At 41.4% G+C, this 24,353-nt stretch overlaps 2 protein-coding genes across 2 annotated transcripts in view; one reads left to right on the forward strand and one right to left on the reverse strand.

Annotated features, from left to right (window-relative positions):
* Window positions 1-98: 98 nt before the first annotated feature.
* Window positions 99-23,802, forward strand: PGRMC2 (progesterone receptor membrane component 2). The gene is made up of 3 exons (XM_090036563.1): window positions 99-465; window positions 20,831-20,986; window positions 21,993-23,802. The coding sequence occupies exons 1-3, from the start codon at window positions 99-101 to the stop codon at window positions 22,088-22,090; spliced, it is 621 nt and encodes a 206-aa protein (XP_089892689.1). The 3' UTR covers window positions 22,091-23,802.
* The window catches only part of LARP1B (La ribonucleoprotein 1B), a 97,094-nt gene continuing 79,635 nt past the window's right edge, over window positions 6,895-24,353 (reverse strand). Inside the window, exon 19 of the mRNA XM_090036561.1 lies at window positions 6,895-14,491. Within this exon, the coding sequence (XP_089892687.1) occupies window positions 14,474-14,491 (18 nt within the window). The 3' untranslated portion in view covers window positions 6,895-14,473. The remainder of the gene's footprint in view (window positions 14,492-24,353) is intronic.

Raw genomic sequence — 24,353 nt, forward strand, 5'->3', positions numbered from 1 at the left:
GAGGAGCATGAGCCTCGCCCCTTGGCGCCATCTCCCCTTCCCCCTCCCGCCCTGTCTTGGGCGGAGCCGGCGGGTGGGCAGGCGCTGGCCTGGCAGTGATGGCGGACAATGGGGATGGGCAGCTAAGGACTGAGGGGAGCGACGGGGTGGGGGCGACAGGAGTGGAGGAGGAGGCGGTGGCGGCGGGGGAAGGGTGGGTGGCTGGGGGGGAGATGCTGCTGAGCGTGGGGCTGCTGGCGCTGGCGCTGCTGGCGGCCTACGGGCTTTACGTGCGCTGGGGGCGGCGGAGCGGGCCGGGGGCCGCGGCGCAGCAGAACCAGGCCGCCGCTCTGCCCCGCATGAAGCGGCGGGACTTCACGCTGGAGCAGCTGCGCGAGTTTGACGGCGCCCGCAAGCCGTACATCCTGCTGGCCGTTAACGGCAAGGTCTTCGACGTCACCAACGGCAGCAAGTTCTACGGGCCCGGTGAGCGTCTCGCCTGCCCCCGCCCCCCCCCCTCCCGGCTGCGCGCCGGGCCCTGTAGAGTCGGGGTAGGGGAGAGCTGCACCTCACAAGCGACCCACAGTGTGTGTGTACACGTGCATGCGCCTGTCTTGCTAGATAAGCAAATACTTCCGCATGTCTGTAAGCACAGCACAAGCTTTTGTGAACTGATTCAATGACCTTCAGCTCAGGCAAGCTTGTGCAAATGTATATGCATACAGTGGGTGGGGGTGTACATATATGTGTGCACACACATTGTCTATATACATATATAGTAGATAGCTTTAGCTTTTCGAGCTGAAGCTCCTTTCAGTCCACAAAAGCCTGTGCTTTGTCTCTAGGTATATGTATAGTTACCTTTCTCTATGTGTGTGTGTGCGCATACACCCACACACACGTGCCCGTACACTGTACTATGTGTACACCACAAGCTTTCCTGAGCTAAAACTCACTTCAGAATTCACAGAAGCTTGTGCTGTGTATATATATAGATCTCTCTGTCTTCTCTGTGTGTGTATACACGCACACACTATTATGTGTATAGTAAAAGCTTTTCTGGGCTGAAGAAGCTCGCGTCATCAGTAAAAAAAAACTTGTGTGTCTGTGTGCACGTGCTTTAGTTAATCTCCAAGGTGCACATCTACCCTCTTTTATGATCAGAGATTTGCAAGGCAAGCCATACGAGGAAAGGCTGAGGGACCTGGGACTCCTCAGCCTGAAAAAAAGAAGACTGAGAGGGGACTTGGTAGCAGCTTGCCACTACATCAGAGGCATACATCAAGGGCTCGGTGAGCAACTGTTCACCAGGGCACCCTTGGGGAAGACCAGGAGTAATGGTCACAAGCTCCAGGAAGACTGTTTCAGGCTCAACATTAGGAAAAACTACTTCACAACTAGGGTGTTCAGACTGTGGACTAAGCTCCCTCCAGAGGTGGTGCAGTCGCCTACCTTGGAAATCTTCAAGAGGAGACTGGACAGGCACCTTGCTGGGGTCACCTCACCCCAGTTGTCTTTCCTGCTTGGTGCAGGGGGCTGGACCTGGTGGTCTTCCAAGGTCCCTTCCAGCCCCATACAGTCTGAATCCTGCAGGGAGTCAAAGCCCACAGACTTTTTCCTCTGACTTCATCTGCAGCATAATTTAGTTTCTCCCCATGATTCCATACAACTGGGTCGAAGCCTGAATCAGCACTGGCTTAGTGACTTCATCCTAACGCTACAGTTGAAGTGGGGGTGGGAAATCTGGACATCGCTTACAGTGCAAATGACTTATTTATTCCTGAGCCTACAAACTTCAACCCCTGGATAAAGCCTTAGTATTAATAAGGCTTCCAAGTGTTTTAAATTTAACCATATCTCTTGGGTGCAAAGATTGCCTGTGAGGTATAATTTTCTTGGTTTTAAACAATCATGTTTTGGAAAAACATGACACAATCAGATGTGAGGGCTTTTTTAAGTAGTAGGTTAATGGTATATTTAAAAAAAATCTCATTTCTCTATGTCTCTTGTTTAACCTTTTGAACAAATCTGATTTTCTCTTCTAATGTTCTTGGCCTTAATATTCTTGCTTGTTAGTCAGTTTCATTGTGTGGTTCTTCATTAGTAGTAATCTAGATCTATACTGTAAATGTGGCTTCCTTTCATCTACAGGAACTGACATAACTAAACATGAGGAGTGCTTTAAAACATTCCTACTACAGGGCACTGTAATATCTGCATTTCAGGCCTATACTGCTTGGTCATACCTTCTCTTATTGGGCAGTAAAAGCTCTCAGTTCAGTCTGTTGTTGCTAAATGAGTCTGTTCTGTTCTGTTTTTATTACAAGTGGTATTAGGCATGTGCATGCAGACACACCGGTTTTAGCTCCTTTTGTAGACAAAAATAATCCTCAGTACTTATAGCAGAGGTCTGTCTTATTCTGAGAGTCAGACTATTTCACATGCTGTGTATTGATGCTGAAAACATCTGTCTAGTTGTCAAATCTCAACCCGTTCAGGAGGCCTAAACAGTGGTCCACTTTTCATAGGTTGGATTTTCAAACTGGAGGGAAAGGGTAACAGGTTAACGTTTTAGCAGGTTATCTAATATGAAAAAGTGGTGTCCATTTATAATGGACTGAGTTAATATGATGTCTTTTGCTGAATTATTTGAGAGCAGAATTGTGGTGGGAAGGAGATCATCTGTTGGTGGAAATGGTTTGAAGGTTGTACAAGTTTACATTATCGGTGGCCTTTGATGATTGAATAGACTTTGTTCCAGTTCTGTGTGTAGTACTTAATGAAAACTAGCTGTTTGCTGAGGATGATGATAAAAGTTGGCAAGCAAGCTGTAAATTGTGCCCAGAATGGTCAAAATGTATAATTAGTTACAGTCAGGTAAAATATTACTCACAACGATTCAGTTTGACCACATTTGTGAAGCACCTATGGGTTTAATTGCTGCTGGTCCTGGACAGTTTCTACATTAGTATATAGTGGTGTCAGTGTCTTTCTGATATGCTTATAATGATTTCCTGGGATAGGAAATCCTAGGAATTGGGGGAAGAGGGGAAGATTGTAATAAATGTTTTTTATTTAATGTTTTATTTTCACATTCAATCACATAAATATGTTCGGTGAAATTAGGTGGTAGATTTCTCTTATCTAGCATTTTTAAATGCATGCAAGTGCTTCAATGAATAATAAATAGGAGTTAGGTTTCCGTACATTTTCATTTTAATATAGTCATGGTTACTTTATAGTTCAGGTTGTGACAGCATGTAAAGATTCTGTATCAGTTAGATTCACATTAGAATGAAAATAAAAGTCCTAATCTTTAAAAACAGTGATGAGAGAGCGCCTGTGGTATATCATCCCATTGGTTTTATGTGTATTCCAGCCATAAAATTTGGGAGACACTCTTTCAGCTATACACATGAATCTCAGAAAATAGTGTTATGGGAGAAGAGCAGGCTGGTTTTAGAAAAGGCTGTTTTTGTATGAACAACTGCTTGTCTTGCATTATTTGGCATCAAAATACGTGAAAAGATAAAATCATTTATGTGTAGCCTTCGTAGATCAAAAGTGAGCTTTTGCCTTCATAGATCAACTAAAATTATGGAAGAATCTGGCAGTAACACCAATCAACAGTTGGATTTGTGATTTGAATTCAGTTCACATTTGATCTGGAACTTCTTGTTTCTCAAGATATTTTAATAGTTGTCTCATACACAGACCATCTGTTTGTTTAATTTCCTTCTAGATTTTTTTCAGACTTGGTCCGCAAAGCTGTTCCTTTTTGAAACTTCATATGGTATCATCTACCTTTTTTGCTCATGAACGTAATTTTTTATTAGAATAGTGCTGTTTCTCTGATTATTTTGTCCTGCTTTTATTAGCTGGCTTGGCGCAATGAATCGGATTGCTAGAACAACAGTCTAAATCAGTGGTTCTCAACCAGGGTGCTGCAAATCCCTCTCAAGTGTGCTGGGATGCATGCTCTGCTGCCATAATGACAACCAGCTAAAACTGTCCCATGCACACTTCTGCTGCACTGAGGACAAAACTTCCTGTGCATCTTTGCTTCTGAGAGGAGCCAAACCAGGAAGGACACCACAGCAAAGGCAGATCCTACCTGCTTTAGGTTGATCAAATAAACTTTAACATAGGAGGAACATGTGCATACACCAGAGCCCTTCCTGGGATGGCAGTGCAGGTAGCCATGGGGCAGTTTTATCTGGAGGCAGCAGCACCTAGTTGAGAAGCACTCAGGTAAGTTGGTGCCAGCACTAACAGTGCCTCTCATCTAGAGATGCCACCACTCTTTAAAAAAAACAGTGGATGGGCAGCGTTCCCTCTAAGCTGTGTGGTGTGTGCAGGCACGGCTGGCAGCATAGCATGAGCACACCTGTGCAGCCGCACATGCCATGTAGCTTAGAGGGAACACTGTGGACAGGTGCCATGGATCTGAAAAGGTTGAAAACTACTAGTCTAAATCAAGGCCCTGTGGTTTTAGAGGGAAGCCTCATTCTATTGATGATCCTGGATCCACATCTTAAGACCTGTCCATTCCTTTCTTCCATTTAGGCACATCAGAGTCATATCAATGGCTTCAAGACTTCCTTGTGCAGAAGTATCATCCTGTTTTCTTCAAATATGTTGGTGATCTGAGCATTAGAGTGGTGTGTTGTAGCCATGATGGTACAAGGATTTTTTGGGGATTGTATCTTTTATTGGACTGGTTGTACAGTTCGGATAAATGTAGAGAAACTTAAGAATGCAAAACATTCTTCTATAGGTCTTGTGTTTTAAAATATTTTTTAAAAGATATATTTAAAAATATCTGACTCAGAGTAGATCATTATGCCAAGAAATTCTGATCTTGTTTGTATGTGTGGTAGATGAAAACTTCATAATGGAAAGTGTATAGCTTTCCAGTGAGATTAAAATTGACACAGGCTATTTTTTCCCTCCCAGACCTAAGAAGCATAGAAGGTATTGGGTTTTAGCAGCCGATACTAATGGCACTAGAAAGCCATTTGTCATTAACCCTGTGTTGAGATATAGATGTTTCAGTTTAGGAGGAATCAGTGGTATTACCCCACAACATTTAACTACCTATATAGTACGAGTTTGATGTTGAATAATATAGTTGTCTTGCAGTATTTTCCTAGTGCCTTAGAGAGCGAAGTGTCTTTTATTTATTTTAGAGGCGCACTGATATATTGGTTGCCTGTTGGATTGGTACTGATAACTAAAAAATTAACATTGGCAATCAGCTTTTTTTGGCCAGTAATGTCACCAGTAAATATTGTGTGCGTGTGCACAGCCACAGCATGCATGCGGCTAGGAATGCAGTGCCAGTGTGGTGAATGCGACCTCAGGGTGTGGTAGAGGGCAGAGCTGTGGGTGGCTCATCGGGGAGGGGGGAGCAGCTCCCTGCTGCTGCACACATCCATGGAGTCATGGGGAGCATGTATCCTACTGTATTTGTGTGTGGGGCAAGGGCAGATGCAGGCTGCCCCACTGAGGGCTTGGTGCCAAGGGTGGTGGTGGCTCTGGGGGGGAGGGGCTATGGGGAATTTTGGAGTAGCCCTGTTTCCCCAAGCCCCCCACCATACCACTACCGCTGAACCCACCACTGTCTCTCCTAAGTGCAGCCACAGCCAAGCCCCCCCATACCTGCTCTGGGAAGAGGCTGGCATAGCCCCTGGCCACAAGCCCACAACAGCCTGCCCTTTTCCCCATGCACACATCTGGGCAGGTGTGTGACCCCCATACTTCTCCTAGGGTACATGCAGCAGAAAGGAGCCACTCCCTGTGCCCCCTGGAAAAGCTGTCCATGGCTCTGCCCTGTACCCCACTCTAGGGTTGCATTTACTGTCCTGGCTGGGCAGCTTCTGCCCCTGCCTATGCCCCACTTCTTCCCTCACTGTGAGCATCTCTATTTGCCCCCCTCCCCACACCCCTTCACTCCCCCATGCCCCCATATAGTTACTGGCAGGAGGCTTCTCTCCAAGCTGCTGGGATGCATTCTTGTAAATTAGCTATCAGATTAGTATTGGGCAATGTGGCTAGTTAATAATAGGCTGTTGGTATTGGCCAAGAGAATCTTTATCGGTGGACTCCTAATTGTATTGCTCTGCATTTCTAGTGCAAAAGTGTTCCTTCCTTAGATTACATACCCGGGGGGAGGGGGGTGTCAAACTCACCTGGCCCTGCCAATCCCAATTGGGCCCACAGATCCTCCCCTTCTCCCTGTATGCCAGATGCAGTGCACATAGTATGTGCTCCAGGATATGTGCTGTGTACACTGCTAATCCTGGAGCAGGGAGCAAGGGGCAGCTTAGCTCCTGGGGTGGGTGTTCCATGCAGTGCACATCCTGGGCCCTGTGCGTGGGGCCAGTCCAGTGCATGCTATGCAGCCTGTGGGTCATCTGAGACTCAGGGGAGCAACTGGGGGTCAGATGATGGGGCTCCACAGGCTGCATCTTTTTGACACCCCTGTCCTACATCTTTTGAATTAATTCCTATTTGAACAAGAGCCAGTCTTTTAATGAAACATCCATTATTGACCTAAAGGATCCTTCGCAATTTAAGAGTTAAGCACTCTTAGTATTTTTTTTTTTTTTAAAGTGCCACGTTTCTAATCTGAATTGGTCACACTTCAGCTTCCAGTCATCGGGTCACAAACTCTCTATATTGCAAAACTATTACATTTCTTTCTCCGTGGCAGGTGCTTGCAGCCTGATCAAGTTATTCTTTAACGTTCTTTGAGCTTAGGTTGAGCCTCTTCAGTTGTTTAATCAAATTCATTGCATTTTCTCTAAATGCTTTCTGATTTACCAATATCCATCTTTAACTGTTTCTGGTAGAACTGGATGCATAGAGGCACCTATATCAAATACAGTGATACTGCAAGCTCACTATGCATTCATGTACTGCCTCTGTGTGCATATCGTATTGGCTCTCAGCCACAATGTCATGTTGGAAGCTCATGTTCAGTTCTCTATATCCAATGATTTTTAAGTCTTTCTCTGCCTCTGTCTCAGGGTAGTCCCCCATCTTGTAAGTATTGTGCATACTTTGCAAAACAGAAATTTGCAAGACTGTTAAAACATGCATTATTTGTTTTGTGCCCAGATTCTTATAATATTTAACTAAAAGCTTAAATAACCTCCTTACCACATCAGATGACTACATCTCTGGCTTTTCCTCAAATAAGGAATACAGATATTTATTGAACACACTGCCTCCTCTGCTTCCATTTAGCAATGAGCAAATACCATTTGTCCTTTATTTGGCTTGACTTAACATTTTAAAATGCAGCTGCTGATTCTGAAAGTGTTCATCTGGTAACTTTTGTCCCAAAAACATGTCAGGGTTGCAGAATTAACCTTTTTTTAAAAAAAAAAAAAGATTTTTTTTTTCCTTCTTTTTTGTCTTATGTGCTGACAACACTTCCCAAACATGGGTAAGCCTGATCAATATAACCACAGTTAAGTGCAGATCATGTAGTACGCTTTCAAAGTAATTTAGTCCCAAAGCTTCCACTAGAACTGAAATCTCCCTGTGCTGTAGTAACTTTTCATACATGGCTTTGGTGCAGAAGAGCATTGATGTAAGCATTTAATTATCTGACCTTGCTGCAGATTTCTCCAGGGCACATGCATGTACTTTATCCTTGACTTCAGGGTATGATGGCATCCTGCTCAAGACAAAAAGCTGGGTCCATAGAAGACTTTTGATATGTATATGGTTAAGTTAGTCTTTATTTTAAATAACATTTACAAAGTTTTACCATATAATTGGGTATTCCAAGGAGTAGTAAACACTTTTTTGTGGGGTTTGTGCATCTCGTGGGTTGTAGTTTTCATTCTTGCATTTGTTATATGGAAATCTCCACCAAAGAGGAGAGAGGTTTCATAGAACAGGAAAGTATGATCTTAAAGATTAATAGCACCTCATATTGCTAATCTCTTAAGGGCACTTGCTAACTTTCAAGGTTTTTTTTTTTTTTTTTTTTAATTGTTAAAAGACATGCCAAACCAGTTACCTCTGACTATTGTTCAAACAAACTACTGCTTCCTTCCCCTCGTTTGTTCTCCAGGCAGCCCCTGCCTCAGGTTGGTTGGGAGGTGGCTGCAGCACTTGGTACTTAAGTTTCTCTCTGTATACTTGGGTCCAGGGTGTTCATGCACTTGTTCCATTGTATGTAAAAACTATATTTGTTCCATTGTATGTAAAAACTTAAGTCTGTGCCCACTCTCCACTGTAGCCAAAGCCAATGCCTGCTGAAGTTTCTAGGTTGCTCTTGGCACTTCAGGTTTGGCCTCCATCCATGTGGCTTCCATGACCAAAAAGCCAAGTCCCTTCCTATTGGATGGTTATGGTTCAAGAAACCTAGAGAAAGCCTGACTCTTTCAAATCGGTGTAAGCCTTTAATATTTTAAAATAGGGCCTTAATTACTTGCCAAACTTTTCCCACAGTGATGAAAAACAGCCTGCTGTGTCATGTTCCAAGTAGTACAATGAACAGTTCAAACTTACAACCATGGGTACTTCATTTATTTTATTTTTTTTATCACCTAATGTTTCCTTTTCTGTGCCATTTTGTGCCATTTTCCCTTCTTTCTCTCTGTTATTCCCCTTCTTCTCAGAGTTTATATCCATTCCTAAACTCCCTTTGGTGATTTCCTGGAGGCGACTCTGTGGGCTTGGTCTTGTGTCTTTATTCTCCCCCTTTTCCCCGCCCCCCCATGAAAACAAACAGTGATTTCTCTGCAGTCAGCTTGCCCTGAAAAACCTATCAAGAACTTTAGCTTTAAGGTCTCCTGGTACTAATGTTGAAATATATGCAGTGAATAATTACTAACCTTTACAGAAATACCCCTAGAAGCTAGCTCTTTGAGTGCTCTGTGTGATTTCAAGCAATTTTGAGTTAATTTTTGTTATAAAGTTATTTTCTGAACAGCATTTTCAGAGTTTGCCCTACATGTGTGTAATGGGGGTTAAGTTTGCAGGAAGAACATATAATTCATCAGAAGCACTGTGTGTATAAGAGCAACATTATCTTAAGAAAGTTTTGGGGTTATGGACAAACTGGAGGCAATTACTTGCCCATTTACCCCACTATCTTGCAAATGAAATGTTTCTTGTTGTCTAAGCACTTGAAAGTCCATTTAAGAGATGCTTTTTCTTTTTTTGGGACTCAGCTTTTTGAAGGTAGAAGTAAGTTCCTGGGAACAGGTGCTTAGTTTCCCTTCCTAGTTGACCATTCAAACCAGAAGAGTCTAGGACAAAATGCAGGTAAATATAATCTGAAAATGATAATGGAGGAATAGGGTTTTCGTCAGCAAGAAGTTACTGAGGAAGGAGCAGATGAGTGCAGATGGCATGGGATAGCACAATTAAGAGAAACTGTTTCTGTCATTTTTGTGGATGTTTTTGAAGAACCATCTAATTGTTAAACTTTTCATAAGGATAAAGGTTCTAACATGAAAGCTTCACATCATTAAAGAAATAGTATTTTGCTCAGCCATATCAAAAGTTTTGTGCTTTTGGAGTTAGAATGTAATTTGAATTGTGACTTGACAAAAGTGAGTACTAAATAATATTAAACCCATTCAGCCAGATTTTTACATTGGAGTAAATCTGGAGTAATTCGCTTAAAATAATGCTTTTTCCCATTCATAATTTTGACATTATACATTAAAGGTCAGTTTCTGCTTTCAGGTTCCCTCTCAAAAATCCTTTATCTTGGAGGATGTAAATGGTGAACTTCTTGGGGACAGCTTTATAGGGATAGAGTGGTTCTCAGTCTGATTTGGAATGAAAAACAAGTTACTGCTTTGATACAAAGGCAAAACTGCCAACAAAACTTATTTGGCTATCCTCTTTTTGCTCCCTCTTTGTGTGCTTGTAAAGTCAGCTCCTGATGAAAAGAAATGTAGGTAATCCTATATCTACTAGTGATACTGTGTCTTGTTTTTAAGATGATTATCTTCGTTTGGACTTGTCAGCATATCATTAAGATGCTTTATCACCTCATGTCAAAAGCCTAGTCTTATCTGAGACTAATTCTATTTTAGGTGATATACAGTACCTTAAATGCTAAAACATATATGATCTGATAGAGCTGTAAAAGGCTGGGTTTTTTAATTTAAATAGAACTTCCAAAGTGTACATCTTTTGTGAAAAATTTAACCTGACAGAATTTAATGCTGAATTCTTAACTTGTATCTTTCTCTCCAGAGGATGAGCTCTAGGTCTTATTTATAAATGCCATTCTGTCAAGTACAGTTGTACAACTTGTACTTGCATAAAACGCATTCAACATAAATGTAAACTTAAATCATGGTATGCATAAAGTTGGCCAGGGCAAGCCTGGTAACCTGCCATCATTCTTTTGAAACACTTTATTAAATGAAAAAGGATTTGAGACGCAAAACAATTAGTCTTTCAAGCGTGCTGCACAGCATTTTGTTGCTATGCATGCATTTGTGGTCTGGTTATTGCTACTACATCCATCTGGTCAGAGTGGATCACATTAGTGATGGCTCTCAGTTGGAAAGGTAACTTTGCAATTGGCCCTGCATAGAGTTTGAGTTGTGCATCACTGATATAAATTAGTAATTCATATCAGTTATATGGAAGTTGTCTAGGACATCCTTCTGTGTTCCAAAATAGGCAGAAATGCTTGGAAAAAATCATTTAAAGTATTTAATTGAAGTTAGAAATAATTAATTGTAGTTTGGGGATCCAAAGAATGTATTAGTGCAGTGGTTCTCAACCTGTGTTGTACCAGGACCCATTTGTAAATGTCAGTGGTCAGTTCCAACCTAGTGCCCCTCACTTCTGACCCCAGAACCCCAATGCTGAACTCCTGGCCAGGTTTCTGCCTGCTGAGGCCATCTGTGTGCAGCTCCAACCCTGTGACTATTCACAGACCCGGCGAGTTGAAGCTCAGGCAAGTAAGGTTCTCCTTCCTGGTGGACGAGGAGTGCAGGAGCCATGAGTTATCTAGGCTCTGGGGGGCCCCTAGGGAGTTTTGGTGAGCTGTTGCAGAGACATGGGGAGAGGGTGATGACCTGGCCTGAGACAGGTCACCAAAACTTCTGAAGTGGGCCTTTGGTACAAATAATTCTGTACTTCTGCTGTAGAAGCCATATCATAAGGCTGAACACGGTATCTCTCAAAGCAGTCTTTCTAGTGATTTGGACATTATTTTGTAAACTGCAGTAAAACTTCTACATTAAGGAGAAGAGTACCCCTGGTATAGTACAGGTTGTTTTATAAAATCCTTGTGCAACTTTAATAGCTTTGGATGTACACATGATAGAAGCAAACTGTAAATGGTGATTGAAAGCAGAATTCATTAAGTTTTAACACAATACAGCTCAAATTTATAGACTTCAACATAACCACCATTTTTTGTAGTACATCATTCAGTCTGATTTTTCAGCTCATCGAAAAATTTTCTGTTGCTACTGAGTGATGTCATGAATTGCATTTGTGATCCTTACCCTATGCCTATCTTACACTATGCTCAAAAAATTATGCTTTCAATCTCCGTTTACAGTTTGCTTCTATCATATGTATATCCAAAGTTATTAAAGTTTAAAGCTGCACAAGGACTTTATAAACACCGTGTGTGTATTTGATATACACACACACAGAGTTTTAAATAGGTCTCTGACAGAACATTAATAGAACAAATGACTAAATGTTAGAAAAAAGAACAATTGAAATATCTCATTAGACGACAGTAATTATCATTTTGCAAACTTAAATTTGCAGCTTATGAAAAGCGGTGACAGTAAAGTGAACAAACTCTGAAGGCATAGAGTATAGTACAGGGGTCAGCAACTTTTTTGGGCAGAGTGCCAAACACACCCGCCACCTCAACTTGCGAGATGCTGGAGTGCCAGGAGTGGATAGTAGGGGAACCACGAGGGGGGCCCATCCTTGCTGTGGCAGCACAGCCCCTACCTCTTCCCTGCTGCCTGCCCCAAGAAATGTGTGCCAAGGGTGCTAGAGGTTGCCTACCCCTGGTGTAGATACCAGTGGTTCTCAACTAGAGTGCCATGAGATCCTTTAAAGAGTTTTTCTCCACTGCCACTGCCAGCTGAAACCGCATCTGTTTCTGGGAGATGCTGTGAGGGACCAGACTGGGATGCAGTGCAGCAGGTATTAAGATGTATTAAGTGTTGTACCTGGGCCATGCTTCCCAGAAGATGGGGGACAAGTCTCCCTTCCAAGAGGAAAAGGGTGCTGCTGAATGTGCAAGGGGTGCTGCTAAATTCAGAAAAGTTATGGAGGTATGCTTTGAGTCTAGGAAGGTTGAGAACCACTGGGATAGACTGGGTGCATCTATAAGAGAAGTTTACTGTGCAGTTGACTAAATAACTGCAGTAAATCTGTGTTTACACATGTATGCGCCTTTTAGGGTACATGAAACTAGAAACTAATAAACTCTGCAGGAGGTTAGTACTTGTGCTACCGGCAGGCTGACCCTCCTGGATTCCCTGCCAACTGGGAATGCTGGGAATCCAGTTCAGTGTGCTTCAGTCTGGGCACACATGCAGACGTGTCCAGGAGCTTCCCGGGAGTACTAAACTGTGAAGCAAAAAGTTTCACAGTTTATTGTTGCCCCTTAATGGCATGTGTAGATATGCCCACTGACAAATTAACTTTTGGTAATCGCTAGTGCCCTTCCATTAATGAAAGTACTTGGCTAAAAGTAAATAATTCAATTTAATCTTTTGTTTTAATCAGTTTGTTGACAAGCAGACCATTGTTTCATTTTAATAGACATCTTATAGTTGAATTTTAATGAAAGTGCTATGCAGTATAATAGGATATTTAAATGTGGAACTAAAGCAGGAAAAATGCAACTTTAATCCCAAGAACTAATTCCTTAAAATATAATTTCTTAAATTGTAAAATCTTAATAAGAAGTACGCTCTGTAAATAAATACAGAGCTAAATCTTTCCTGAGAAGGTTTAGGCATATGTCAGTCTACATAGTCTCATTTGAAAATACTGACTTTTAATTTGAAGCCCACGTAATTAAGTAGCTAATAGTATTTTATAGAAACATTTCCTCTGGACAGGGAACATTGTTTTAAGCCCCTCAGGAGAGAAGCATTGGGAGTAAATTACTGTTCACACTGGTTCTTAATTGTTTTTAGTATAGGAAGTTTTTACATGGTTTGGGATTAGACTGTTGGTTTACATTTTCTATACTCTTTGTTCAGAATTTCAGGGGCTAGTTAATTTTAACAATAATTAGGTATTATTGGAGTTTGGTATATCTATCTCAAGAGGATCTTGTTTAAAGGAATTAGTGCCTAAGTTGTAGCAGCAAAACCAGTGTCCCTCTGCTCTTCCTATTATACCTGTCAGTGGTTCTCAACTCTTTCAGGGTCATGGCCCCACTTCCACTTTTTGAATGTGGCAGCACCCCTGGCTCACCACGAGTGCTGCCTCAGCTTATCCACTGCTTCTCTGCCAGGCTCTGCTGCCTCCGGATGGAACTGCCCTGTGTGCCTGCTGCACAGCCAGCCCAGGAAGGTTTGTGGCACATGTGCATCCTCCTCTTGCATTTGGGTTCTTGAATCAGACTAAAGCAGGCAGGAGCTGCCTCTTGCTGCATACTTTTATTTGGTCCAGCACCATCTACACTCCTCCCAAAAATAGAAGTTCATGAGAGATCCACCTTTACCTGTTTTGGGGAGGAGCATAGCAGGTGTTGGGCCAAGAAGCCCTGAACAGCTTGAGGCAAATTTGCTGCCTGCTTTAGGCTGACAAGAGTCCTAATACAGGAGAAGCACATGAGGCAGTTCTACCTGCATCCCTGAGGAGGCCTCGCAGCACCCTGGTTGAGAACCAGTGCTCTAAGTTATTGTCTGTTCTTTCCCAAAAAGAATTAGTTCAGAAATAAAGCTGAAATGGCAGTAATTGTAATTGCTGCAAGAATAGGATAAAGGCTATTAGCAATTGACTCAGAGAGGATTCTGCATACTTCCATTGCTGTCTTTAGGAAGCCTGCAAAATATTAATCTCTGTTCTTAACTCACTAGGCAATTGCAGTTACTTGAAACATTTTATGTTTACATTGCTGAAAATGAAAATGTGTTACTTGAAATAAAGTGACTTAACACTGTGGAATACTGCATGCATCTGCTTGAGATTTTATGTTTTACTGAAGTCTATTAAAGCCCCTCTTGACTTGCCCTTGTACAATAAAGCAAAATTTTCTTTTTTGGCTTTGTAAATGCTGCTGCTGCTGTCTGTGCATAGCTATATAGTCATCATTAAAAAGCAAGACTACTATAGTGCCTTCTCCACTAAAGTTCATGATCTTCAGTGAAGTATGTGTGTGCATGCGCACATGTGTCTGTTTATTATATAGTGGCTGGATGTTTGACTAGCAAGAGGGTGACTCACATTCATCTCCCAGAGAGTGCCCTAATCACTAGAAGCAGAACTGGTGTGCAGATATTCTCCACTCTTATTCCCCATTTTGAACCTGTGAAGGTAAGAATACAGTGTTTAAGCCAACCGTAAATATTTTATAAAAAAAATTAAGTTTTTCTTATATCCAGTGTATAAGTCAACCCACATTTTATAATGATCCATTTGTGAAAAATTCCAAATGACTAATTTGATTGAAATATGGTTCCTTAACATTGGAAGTTTCTACATCTTCATACTCACTATGATCTTCATCATGAAAAAAAGGGTCATGTCCTTATGTACTGGTGGGCTCTGGGGAAGTTGGATTGGGTTCATAGGAACTCAGGTGGCACCCGACTCTGATGACAACCCCCCTCTCTTCCCTCCCCCCAACCCCCAGCCAGGCCCAGGGGGTGCTGCTGCTGCGGAAAGAAGGACCGGACCTCTCCACAGCTCAGGGGCTGTCTGGCCTGCCAGCAGCTTGGCCCCCAGCTGGGGAGGCAGGGGGTGTGGGCAGGCGTCACTGGGGAAAAAAAAAAAAAGAATAGGGCCCCTCACCAATTCTGCCTTCAGCAGTCTGCTGTGGCTGGTAAGACACCTGGCGCCGCCTGGGGAAAGGGCTACCTTGCCCCATGGACAGTGCGGGGTGTCGGGCATGGGCAAGGAGAGAGGCCAGCCCTGCCCAACACCACCTGGCCTTGCCCCCTCCCGGTACGCTGCCCATGGGGCAAGGCAGCCCCTTCCCAGGTGGTGGCAGACAGCCCTGTCCACTGTATGTGTCCGTGGTCCTCCCCCTTGGCATGGCCAGGGGTTACGCTGCTGGTGGGCCAGGCAGCTCCTGAGCTGGTGGGGGGAAGGCTGGAGGGGGCTCACTCTTTTTCCCTTTGTGGGTGGCAGCACCCCCTGGGCCCAGCAGGGGGGAGGGTTGTCAGTGGGTTGGGTGCTGCCTGAGCTCCCAGGGGCCTGATCCAACTTCGGAGCCCAGATACAGTGTGTATAAGTTGAGGTGGAAATTTAAGGGTAGATTTTTGGGGTTCAAACCTTGACTTATAACACCACTAAATGTGGTACAAGATCAATGGGGCTATAGGGAGTTAGCCATAGGAACATGAGTCTTGTATTTTTTGTATTCATTAAATGTTTGTGTGTTTTTTCTTAGCCTGTTTTTGTCAGATTGCAAACCATTCAGAAAGTATTGTTTGGGGTTTATTGCCATTCATTTCTATAGTGCTTATTGGCTAAGATTACCATACAGTCTCTCCTGTTCATTTCCTCTTTCCTCTCTGGGCTTTTGAAAAAGTTCTCAGACCATTAGCTACTAGAAATTGGAGTGTGTGTCTTAAACATGGAAATGTAGGGAGCAGAGGGCCTGATCAGGTGTTAGGTTGCCTGACCCTTCTCTAGCTCAGTTAGCTGAAGGCCCACCCTCTCCAGAAGTGGGGAGCAATAGTTTGTGGCTGCTTTGTTAACCCCCCCTAGCTTCAGGGTGCAGCAGGTTCTGCTGCCTGCCCACCTGGCTTGAGAAAAAGGAGCTGGCCAGTTCAGCTTAGCCAGCAGCACCTGCCAGATCAGATGAACTGCCCAAGCAGATGCTGCTGGCTGTGCTAACTTGCCTGGCTCCTCTTCTCAAGCCCCTGCAGCTAGGGCTTTAACAGAACAGCCACAGGTTTCCACTATCCCCTTACTGCAGCTGCCTGTATTTTCCTAGGAGGGGTGGGGGGGAGCCTCCCAGTGTTTTCAAGGAAAGATAAATATAAAACTTTTTCTTTCTTTTTTCCCTCTTTGCAGAACAAGGTATTTATATTTTTCAGGGGTATGTGCTATATGAGAAGATGATGGTGGTTACTTTAAGATCCCATCTGCAGATCCTGTCCAAAGAAACCTTTTTGTAACTTAAAAATAAATCCATTACATTTGCAGTGTATAAAATAGATCATAGGAAAGTAGGGCTGAAAGGGACCTTACAAGGTCATCCAGTCCAGCGCTTGCTCAAGGCAAGATCATCCCTGACTTAAACCATCCCAGCCAATTGTCTGGCTAACTTGCTCTTGAAAATGTGTATGGATGGAGATGCCACCGCTTCTCTAGGTAGCCTGTTCCAGTGTTTCACCAATGTCATCATCAGAAAGTTCCTCGTAATCTCCAACCTAAATTTCCTCTTCATCTTGAGGCTATTTGCTCCTATTCCTGTCCTCGACAGCCACAGAGAAAAAAGGCCACCTCCATCCTCTCTATATTTGCCCTTAAAGTATTTTTATTACTCATTTAAAATATAGTATGATATGCTTTGTTTGTTTTGAGCCAGTATGAGGTAACTGCATCTTTCTGGCAGCCTGGTTGATTGATACTCTGCAGAAGTTCAGATCCTACTAACCATAAGAAAATATATTTTAATCATGGGGTTATTTATCTGCAGATTAAGATATGAGGTCTGAATGGTGCAAATTGACCTTAGTGATTTGAGTATCAGGGCTAAATTTCATTGCTGTTCTTCTTAGTAACCCCCCTCTGCTCCTAGCTATTTGGAGATGAGAGATTATGAGTGGAGTAATACCTATGTTTTTTCTTCTTTCCACCACTGAAGCTTGGGGGCAACTATGTTCTTGTTGCACACATTGTCTGGGGGATTTGGGTGTTTACCTAAGTTTGCATTCCACTCCTAGAGCTGGGCTTCTAAATTGAAGTGGTGATATGGAGTGTCTTTGCACCTGAATCTCTTTATGGAGTTTGGTCTAATTATCTGGCTGCTAGGGCAGTGGAATACAGCTTAACAGAATTTAAACTGTCACATTCTCTGGCAACTTTGACATCAAACTTTGTTAATTTGATTTAAATATAGAACACAATTCCTTTGTATAAGCGAGCTTTTTATTGTGTGTTTTAACAAGCTACAGTTTTTTTTAAAGTTTTTTCTTAATGTGAACAGATGCATTTCCTTTGATAGGAGTTAAAATGAATGCTGGAAATCAAAATGTGTCACTGTCAACCTCCTCATGAAAATGTGTCCACTTAGCTCTCCATATAACTAGCCTTATTTGATAACTCTTGGTCAAACTTTAATTTGGCATATTTGTATTGCTTTGGGGGCTGGGGAAGGGAAAGAAGAAGTCAGCTGATGTCATATATTGGAAGCTATCTGTATTGCTACGCTGAGGTTGACAGGCATGTTCTGATCAGTTTTTGTAGAGAAAAGCTAACATCTGTTTTGATCAAAGTCCCTATTACGTAAAACTTTCTTTGTATGTTGAGCTGGATGTGAACATTTTGATAGTTTATCCACTTGTGTTGTAGAACTGGTACACAATGACAGTTTCAGCCTTTAAAGGTAGTTACATTTCAGCAGTGGAATAATGAATGCTAGGCCTATAGTACTGGCCAGGAAGTCCAATAGGATTCTTGTAAATGAAAAATACAACATAAATATCTTGTTGTGAATAACCCTTATAATTATATGGATATACAGTTATACCATCCAGTCCTTGAATGAAAGATTATCTCAGTTTAAGGAGAGGCTCATAACTTAGCTTTTAAAACTAATTAATTTTGTGCATTATGGTTAAGCATGTTTAAATTGGGAAACTGCCATTTTAAAGAGTGTTGTTCTACAACTCTTCTTCCGTGTTGCTGTTACTTGGTTATTAGGCTTCAGGTTACAATTAGATGGTTAACCTGTTAACACAACCAGCACTATTTTTTTTTTTATTTGTATGATTTGCACATATCTTCATTGTAGAACAGTCAAACAAGCAAAATTTTCTTCCTAATTTTCATCTTCTGAGGTGTTATTAAATGTTGATCCTGACACTCAAGTTTGGGGATTCGTAAAGAACTAATTTAAAAAACTTAAAATGAGTTTTGCCAATGCCCTCGTTCCACACTAAACTACATTAAAGTTATTCTTCAGGCTATTCTGAGTCTTGATATCAAGATTGAGTTTTGCCCTCCCAACCATTGGTAAACTAGTTTCTAGTCCACAGTGAATTTCTAGTTAAGACTCAGGACTTGGAGCCACTGATGAGTTGAAGCTTAATATCTCTGGGCGTGGAAACAGGTAACATGTTTCAGATGCCTTTGAAACCTTTCAGAGGGCCGGCTATAGGTACATACAAGCCCTCTGAAACTTCTAGAAGTGGCTGAAACACTCCAGAATAGCACCTCCTTAAATGAAGTGGTATTTTTTAGGCAGGCAGGGTTCTTTGTGTGAATCTGATATCTTTTATTAGACCAATTTAAATAGTTGGAAAACAATTATGAAGCAAGCTTTCAGATTCAAAAACCCTTCAGCAGGCTAAGGAAGTTTCAGCAGTTGGTGTGTGCTCTTCCTGGATGGAATGAAAAGTAAACCAGCCAGAGGCTGGGCTGGTCTGCATACAAGACAGGTAGTCAGTGAAAATGTAGGTTGAGGAGTCAATGGGTGAGAGACAGGCGGGGGGGAAGAAGAGAGAGAAGGGGAATAAATAATGGAGAGATACGTAGGGAGTCAGATGTCAGGCAAGTTATAATGTTTCAAATCCAATGTCTCTATTTAGTCCATGATTTTTAGTATCTAGGAGGTTGATGAAGTGGAGTTCATAGGCTTGTCTCTGGGAAGTGTTTTGTAAGTTTCCTTTGAAGATCAGGACTCAGAGATTCGGTGCAAGGTTCGTAGGCTAGGATGGGTGGCTCTGGGACAATCTCTTTAAGAACAGGGTCTCTTTCTAGCATGGGTTGCAATTGTTTGAGGATTTTCCGTACAGGTTTGAGGGAGGGGTGATGTGTCATAACCAGCGGTGTGTGATTTGTGGGGGGGTTTCTTCTGTACTGCAGCAGTTCTTCACGTGGTGTCCGGGTGGCGCTTTCAAATGTGCGATCTGTCTCTCCGGAGGAGTGTCCTTGTTGGGTGAAAGCCTTTTTAACATTGGTGAGGTGGCAATCCCGAGTGTTCTCTTCAGTGCAAATCTGGTGGTATCTGAGGGCTTGGCTGTATATCACAGCTTTTTCAGTGCATTTAGCATGATTGCTGGTTCTGTGCAGATATGTATGTTGGTCTGTGGGTTTCTTGTATAATATGGTCTGTATTTTATCATTTTGGATACTGATCATCGTGTCTAAAAAGGAGATGTTGGTGCTGGAGTATTCTAGAGAAAGTTGGATGGAGGGATGGTGATTTTTGAATTTCTGATGGAGCTCAATCAGAGATTGCAGGTTTTCAGTCCAAATGATGAAGATGTCATCGATATATCTTAAGTCTAACAAGGATTTGATGGTGCAGTTCTTGAGGAAGTCTTCTTCCAGGTGGCTCATAAAAAGGTTGGCATACTGTGGGGCCATTTTGGTGCCCATAGCTGTTCCCATCATCTGGAGGAAGTGTTGATTATTAAAAGTGAAATTGTTGTTTGTGAGGATGAAGTGTATAAAGTCAGTAATATCTTTGGGTCTGTATTCTGAGTTGTAATCTTGTTCCTGTAGATATGTGCTATTTTTTAGTGTTTTACTTTTGGTTATGTGTACATAAATAAAGGACAGCTGGGCTGGAGGTAGACTTACCTCTTTAGAAATCCTTCCAACCCCAAACCCCTTTTTCTCCTACCTTTCTTAGAGGGAGAGGAAAGGTTTAGGCGGTTTGGAACCCCTCCACATGCCCCCTTGGACTTCTGCTTATCCCTCTCTTTTGCCCTCCCTTCCAATTCCTGATCCTGTGAAGGAAGGAGGAGGAGGATGAAAGGGAAGTGCCAGACTGCTGCAGCCTGCTCTATTGCCCCCAGCTGGCACTAGAGGAAGTTGCAGCATTTTGTAAAATTCCAGTCAAGAACAGCACAGGAGGGGCATGCGTGTGCCTGCTGGCTGAAGTCTTTCCAAGTGTATTTCCCTCAGAAATAAATAAAAAAACGGAAAACTTGCAATGACTGAAGACATTTGACATCCAGTTTGGTTTTCTCAGATACTTTTATTTAAAAAAATACTGCTACTCTATTGCTTTCACACACACACACACACACACACACACTGAGAAGCAAGACTAATATAGTAGTCTTGCTTCTTGTGTTTGTGTGTTTATATGTAAATATAAGAGCAATATTATAGTGATTTTTGTATCTAATATATATGTATTTATTAGATATAAAAATCACTATGATATTGCTTGTATCTTTACACACAAACACACAAGGAGAAGCAAGACTACTATACTGTATTAGTGTTGCTTCTCCTTCCTTGTCTGTCTTCTAGCAGTATCTATTGCTGAGTTAGTCATTAAATGCTGTATAGCATTAGACCACTGTTATTCCCAAAACTTAATGCACAAATATGGGATGTATAGTCTCATATTTTTTTTCCTGTTTTTTACATACCAGGAAATTACTGACCTCAACTCTGTAAATTAATTAATCTAGAAATACATTTTGAAAGCCATCCATTTTTCTTCTATTTTCAGAGGGTCCTTACGGAATATTTGCTGGCAGAGATGCCTCCAGGGGACTAGCAACTTTCTGTCTAGATAAGGATGCACTCAGAGATGAATATGACGACCTATCGGACTTAAATGCTGTACAGATGGAAAGTGTTAGAGAATGGGAAATGCAATTTAAAGGTAACTTTTCAAACTAACAAATTATGGTTTACCAGCATAAGGAAACAGTCAGCACAACAACTTGGAATATGGGGTGGATTTTAAAGAACTATTTGTTGCCTGCTCTGTATAATTTACAGCACCTTCACCACTTTATCTTGTTGGGAAGGGAATTGTGGTTTGAGTTTCCTTTTCAGAGGAATTGTAATACTGGCCTTTGTTTTTAAACATTTTTGTTTAAGTAGTTAGAGAACATCACTTCAGACTGCAAGTATTAACATAGAATGGCACTTATCTAACTTACAGAAGGTCTCAGTATAATTAATGTAGCCTGAGGCCTCTATTTACAAGATGTTTGACTTAGTTTCTCTTTAAATATGGGATCAGTTGTTTTGGCATACTGTTGATCTCCTGTGCCATAATCTGGATTATTTCTGTCAGGCAAAGAAACATACCTGGAAAAAGGCCAACATTTTCAAACCTCATTGAAATCAAAGATGGCTAATTAATGGAGATGCACAGGGGAGAAGGGAAAGAATTATACCCATCCTGTGGTACAGCTCATCAGATGTGGGAAAAGGTGGAGGGAATGACTGAAGTGGTCAAAGAATAGGCTAGTGCAGAGGTTCCCAAACTCTCTTATTGCATATCCTCTTCCAGATTTACCAGCTGGCCCTGTACTGCTACCAACATACAATTTGTATTTTAACCCCTTACATGCCAATTATTATAATGAAAATTTAAATCTGCCATTACACAATTTCTCCCAGGTACTCCCCGGTGATGTCTTGCATACCCAGGGGTATGCATACCACAACTGGGGAACCTCTGGGCTAGTGGAAGCGCTTCAGAGTTATTTTAGTGTCTAATCTTGCTGTAGAGTCAATGATAAAACTTCTGCTGATTTCTTCAATAATGTTAGGATCAAGATCTTTAGTGTGGAAGGAAATAGCAGATCTTCAGGGCAAATTAAGTAGGAGTAAATGGCTTCCTTTGTTTTTAATTGAATCCAAAATGTCTCTTCCAGAAAAATATGACTACGTAGGTAGACTCCTAAAGCCAGGGGAAGAACCATCAGAATATACAGATGAGGAAGATACCAAGGATCACACTAAACAGGATTGAACTTTGTAAACAACCAAAGTCAGGGGCCTTCGGAACTGCAACCTCTTTATTCCCCATCACAGAATATCCTGCATCTTTGGGTACAGTTCATCTGCTGCGAAAAACATTCAACAGGTTTTGTACAAGGAAAATAACATATACTCACAATGAAGATTTGAATACTAGGCATTATTTGTGCTGCCAAACTCTTCTGTTGCAATTGATTTGTAATGTCTAGTAAGGCTTCATTAATGAAGAGGGGCCAGAGATTTAAAAGACAAAAAAGCTGTTCTTTTTTTTTTCTTCATCAGTAAGTGGAAGCCTCAAATAGTACCTATTTACAAGGTCTTCAAAAGAGTGAGTCTTTAAGAGAATGAAAAGCTTGAGTCCTGTTTCATGTGTTTTCTCCTCTAGTATTACAGTAAAATGTACATACGTACATCAATACCAGTAATCTTGGCTACTGAAACTGGTGTTTAAAATGTGAATTTCCAAATTTTGTTTTGTATGTGGGTGTGTTTAACCCTGGCATAAAAACTTCAGTTTTCTAAGAGAAGTCCATGCCAATTAGAATGGGGGTACAATTAGTACTCTTTTCTAAAGGATGTGGCAAAATTACTTCCTCTGAGCAACTATTATCTGAAGCCTGCCGTTTACCCATTCCCTTCCCCTCAGTGAAAATCAATATTAATTGTGCCTTATTTCTCTTGCATAGACTTGAATTGTTTTAAGGGAATGCCCCAAATATGTGGCTTAATAGTCACTACAAGCAGCATTGAGACTGAAGTTAGAATGTTTTGTTGACTGGAAAACCTTGATGTCATTCTGTGTATAGAATGTAAAGGAGATACTCAGTGTTACTGCCATATGTTAATATACATAAAGTTAATAGCATTGTGATGGCCAAATGCATTCTCCCATGCTTCTTTTTAAGTAATTAAAAAAAAAAAAATCTTCCCCTATGCCCCCGAGGAGTTGTCTAACTTTTGGGAGCCTAGCCTTCACACCCCTAGAAATTGAAGGGGTCTGTGTGTGTGTGTTTCTGTGCGTGTCTGTCTGAATGCAAGACTTGGGAGGGATTGTTTCTGCAGATATTGTAAATATGAGTACCATTTTAATAAAGCATGTACAATACCAAATGTGCTGTCAGACTTTGTATAGATGATGTTAGGCAGTGCACTGGAATAAGTTGAAATAAGGAAAAAATCTTGGGTGTGAAATGTTTTTTGCACTGCTATTAAAGCTGTACATAGCTTTATTGTTACCTTTTCTGGTAATCCTCCTTTGTGGGGAGATCCTCAGAAGATATCATATGTATTCAGGTAAGGTTTGGTTTAAATACATATATGTAACAACAAGAATATAAGCTAACTGTACATGTAGAAATGAAGTGCTAGGGAATAGCAGTACAACGCACAATAAATGTGATGTGCTCCACTCTTACCGGAAATATCTGAACTGTCAATTTTTAAGATTTTTTTTCCTTGTTATCTATTATTTTTCAACATATCAAGTAAATAACTTTTGTTCGTCAGTCAGAGGCAAGCAGCACCAAAAATATAATCAAATTAAAGGCCTGACTTTTTCTTCAGAAGGCTGCTTTTTAATCATAGTAGCGTTGTGACTCAGAGGATGCCCTTCAGAAAAGATGAGTTACAAAACATGCAATAATAGCCTGCAAAATGTCTGAAGTAAGGAAGTGTTAACCTGTCTAGATTTTATAGCATGTCCTCTCAAAAAGGACAACCCCAACCTTGTTAAGGGAAAATGAGTGTGTGAAGAACGTTGGTATTTTTATATATGTAAGTCAAATTTCCCATTTTTGTGAATATATTTGTTCTTTATAGAAACTGGAAGTATGAATCACTTAGCCCTTCATTTGTGAGTGGCAGTTGCAACTTCCCCACTCCCGTCTGTTTGGGAGAAATGAGCAATTTGTGTTCTGATTTTTCTTTTTTTTCTTTTTTTAAATAAAGTGTTCTGTAGATAAATCCTTTGACTTCAATTAAATGTGTTGAACACCTTATTAATTTATGTAGTTATTTAATAACAAATTGAATAGGACCAAACATACCATCTACTTTAGTAAACAGTATAGTCCAGCCTGCATAAAGTTTGTAATGAGATACAGAAACACTACATGACCCAGTTGTTCATGTCTATCAAGTGCTTATATTCATTTTTTTCTGAATTGGTTCACTAGCTTTACATACTTAGTTATATTTATCTAAGGAAATGCCCCATTGAATATCTAGCACTTCCTAGATATTCACTAACTAAAGGG

This window comes from Crocodylus siamensis, chromosome 2 (assembly GCF_052110815.1).
Source record: "Crocodylus siamensis isolate JL-2025a chromosome 2, ASM5211081v1, whole genome shotgun sequence".
Taxonomy (NCBI): domain Eukaryota; kingdom Metazoa; phylum Chordata; order Crocodylia; family Crocodylidae; genus Crocodylus; species Crocodylus siamensis.

Bases quoted from the DNA above. Each gene is read 5' to 3' on its own strand.
- PGRMC2 (XM_090036563.1), top strand. From the start codon at position 99: ATGGCGGACAATGGGGATGGGCAGCTAAGGACTGAGGGGAGCGACGGG. The intron at 466-20,830 runs GTGAGCGTCTCG...TTCTATTTTCAG, and splicing joins CAGCAAGTTCTACGGGCCCG to AGGGTCCTTACGGAATATTT. The intron at 20,987-21,992 runs GTAACTTTTCAA...TGTCTCTTCCAG, and splicing joins ATGGGAAATGCAATTTAAAG to AAAAATATGACTACGTAGGT.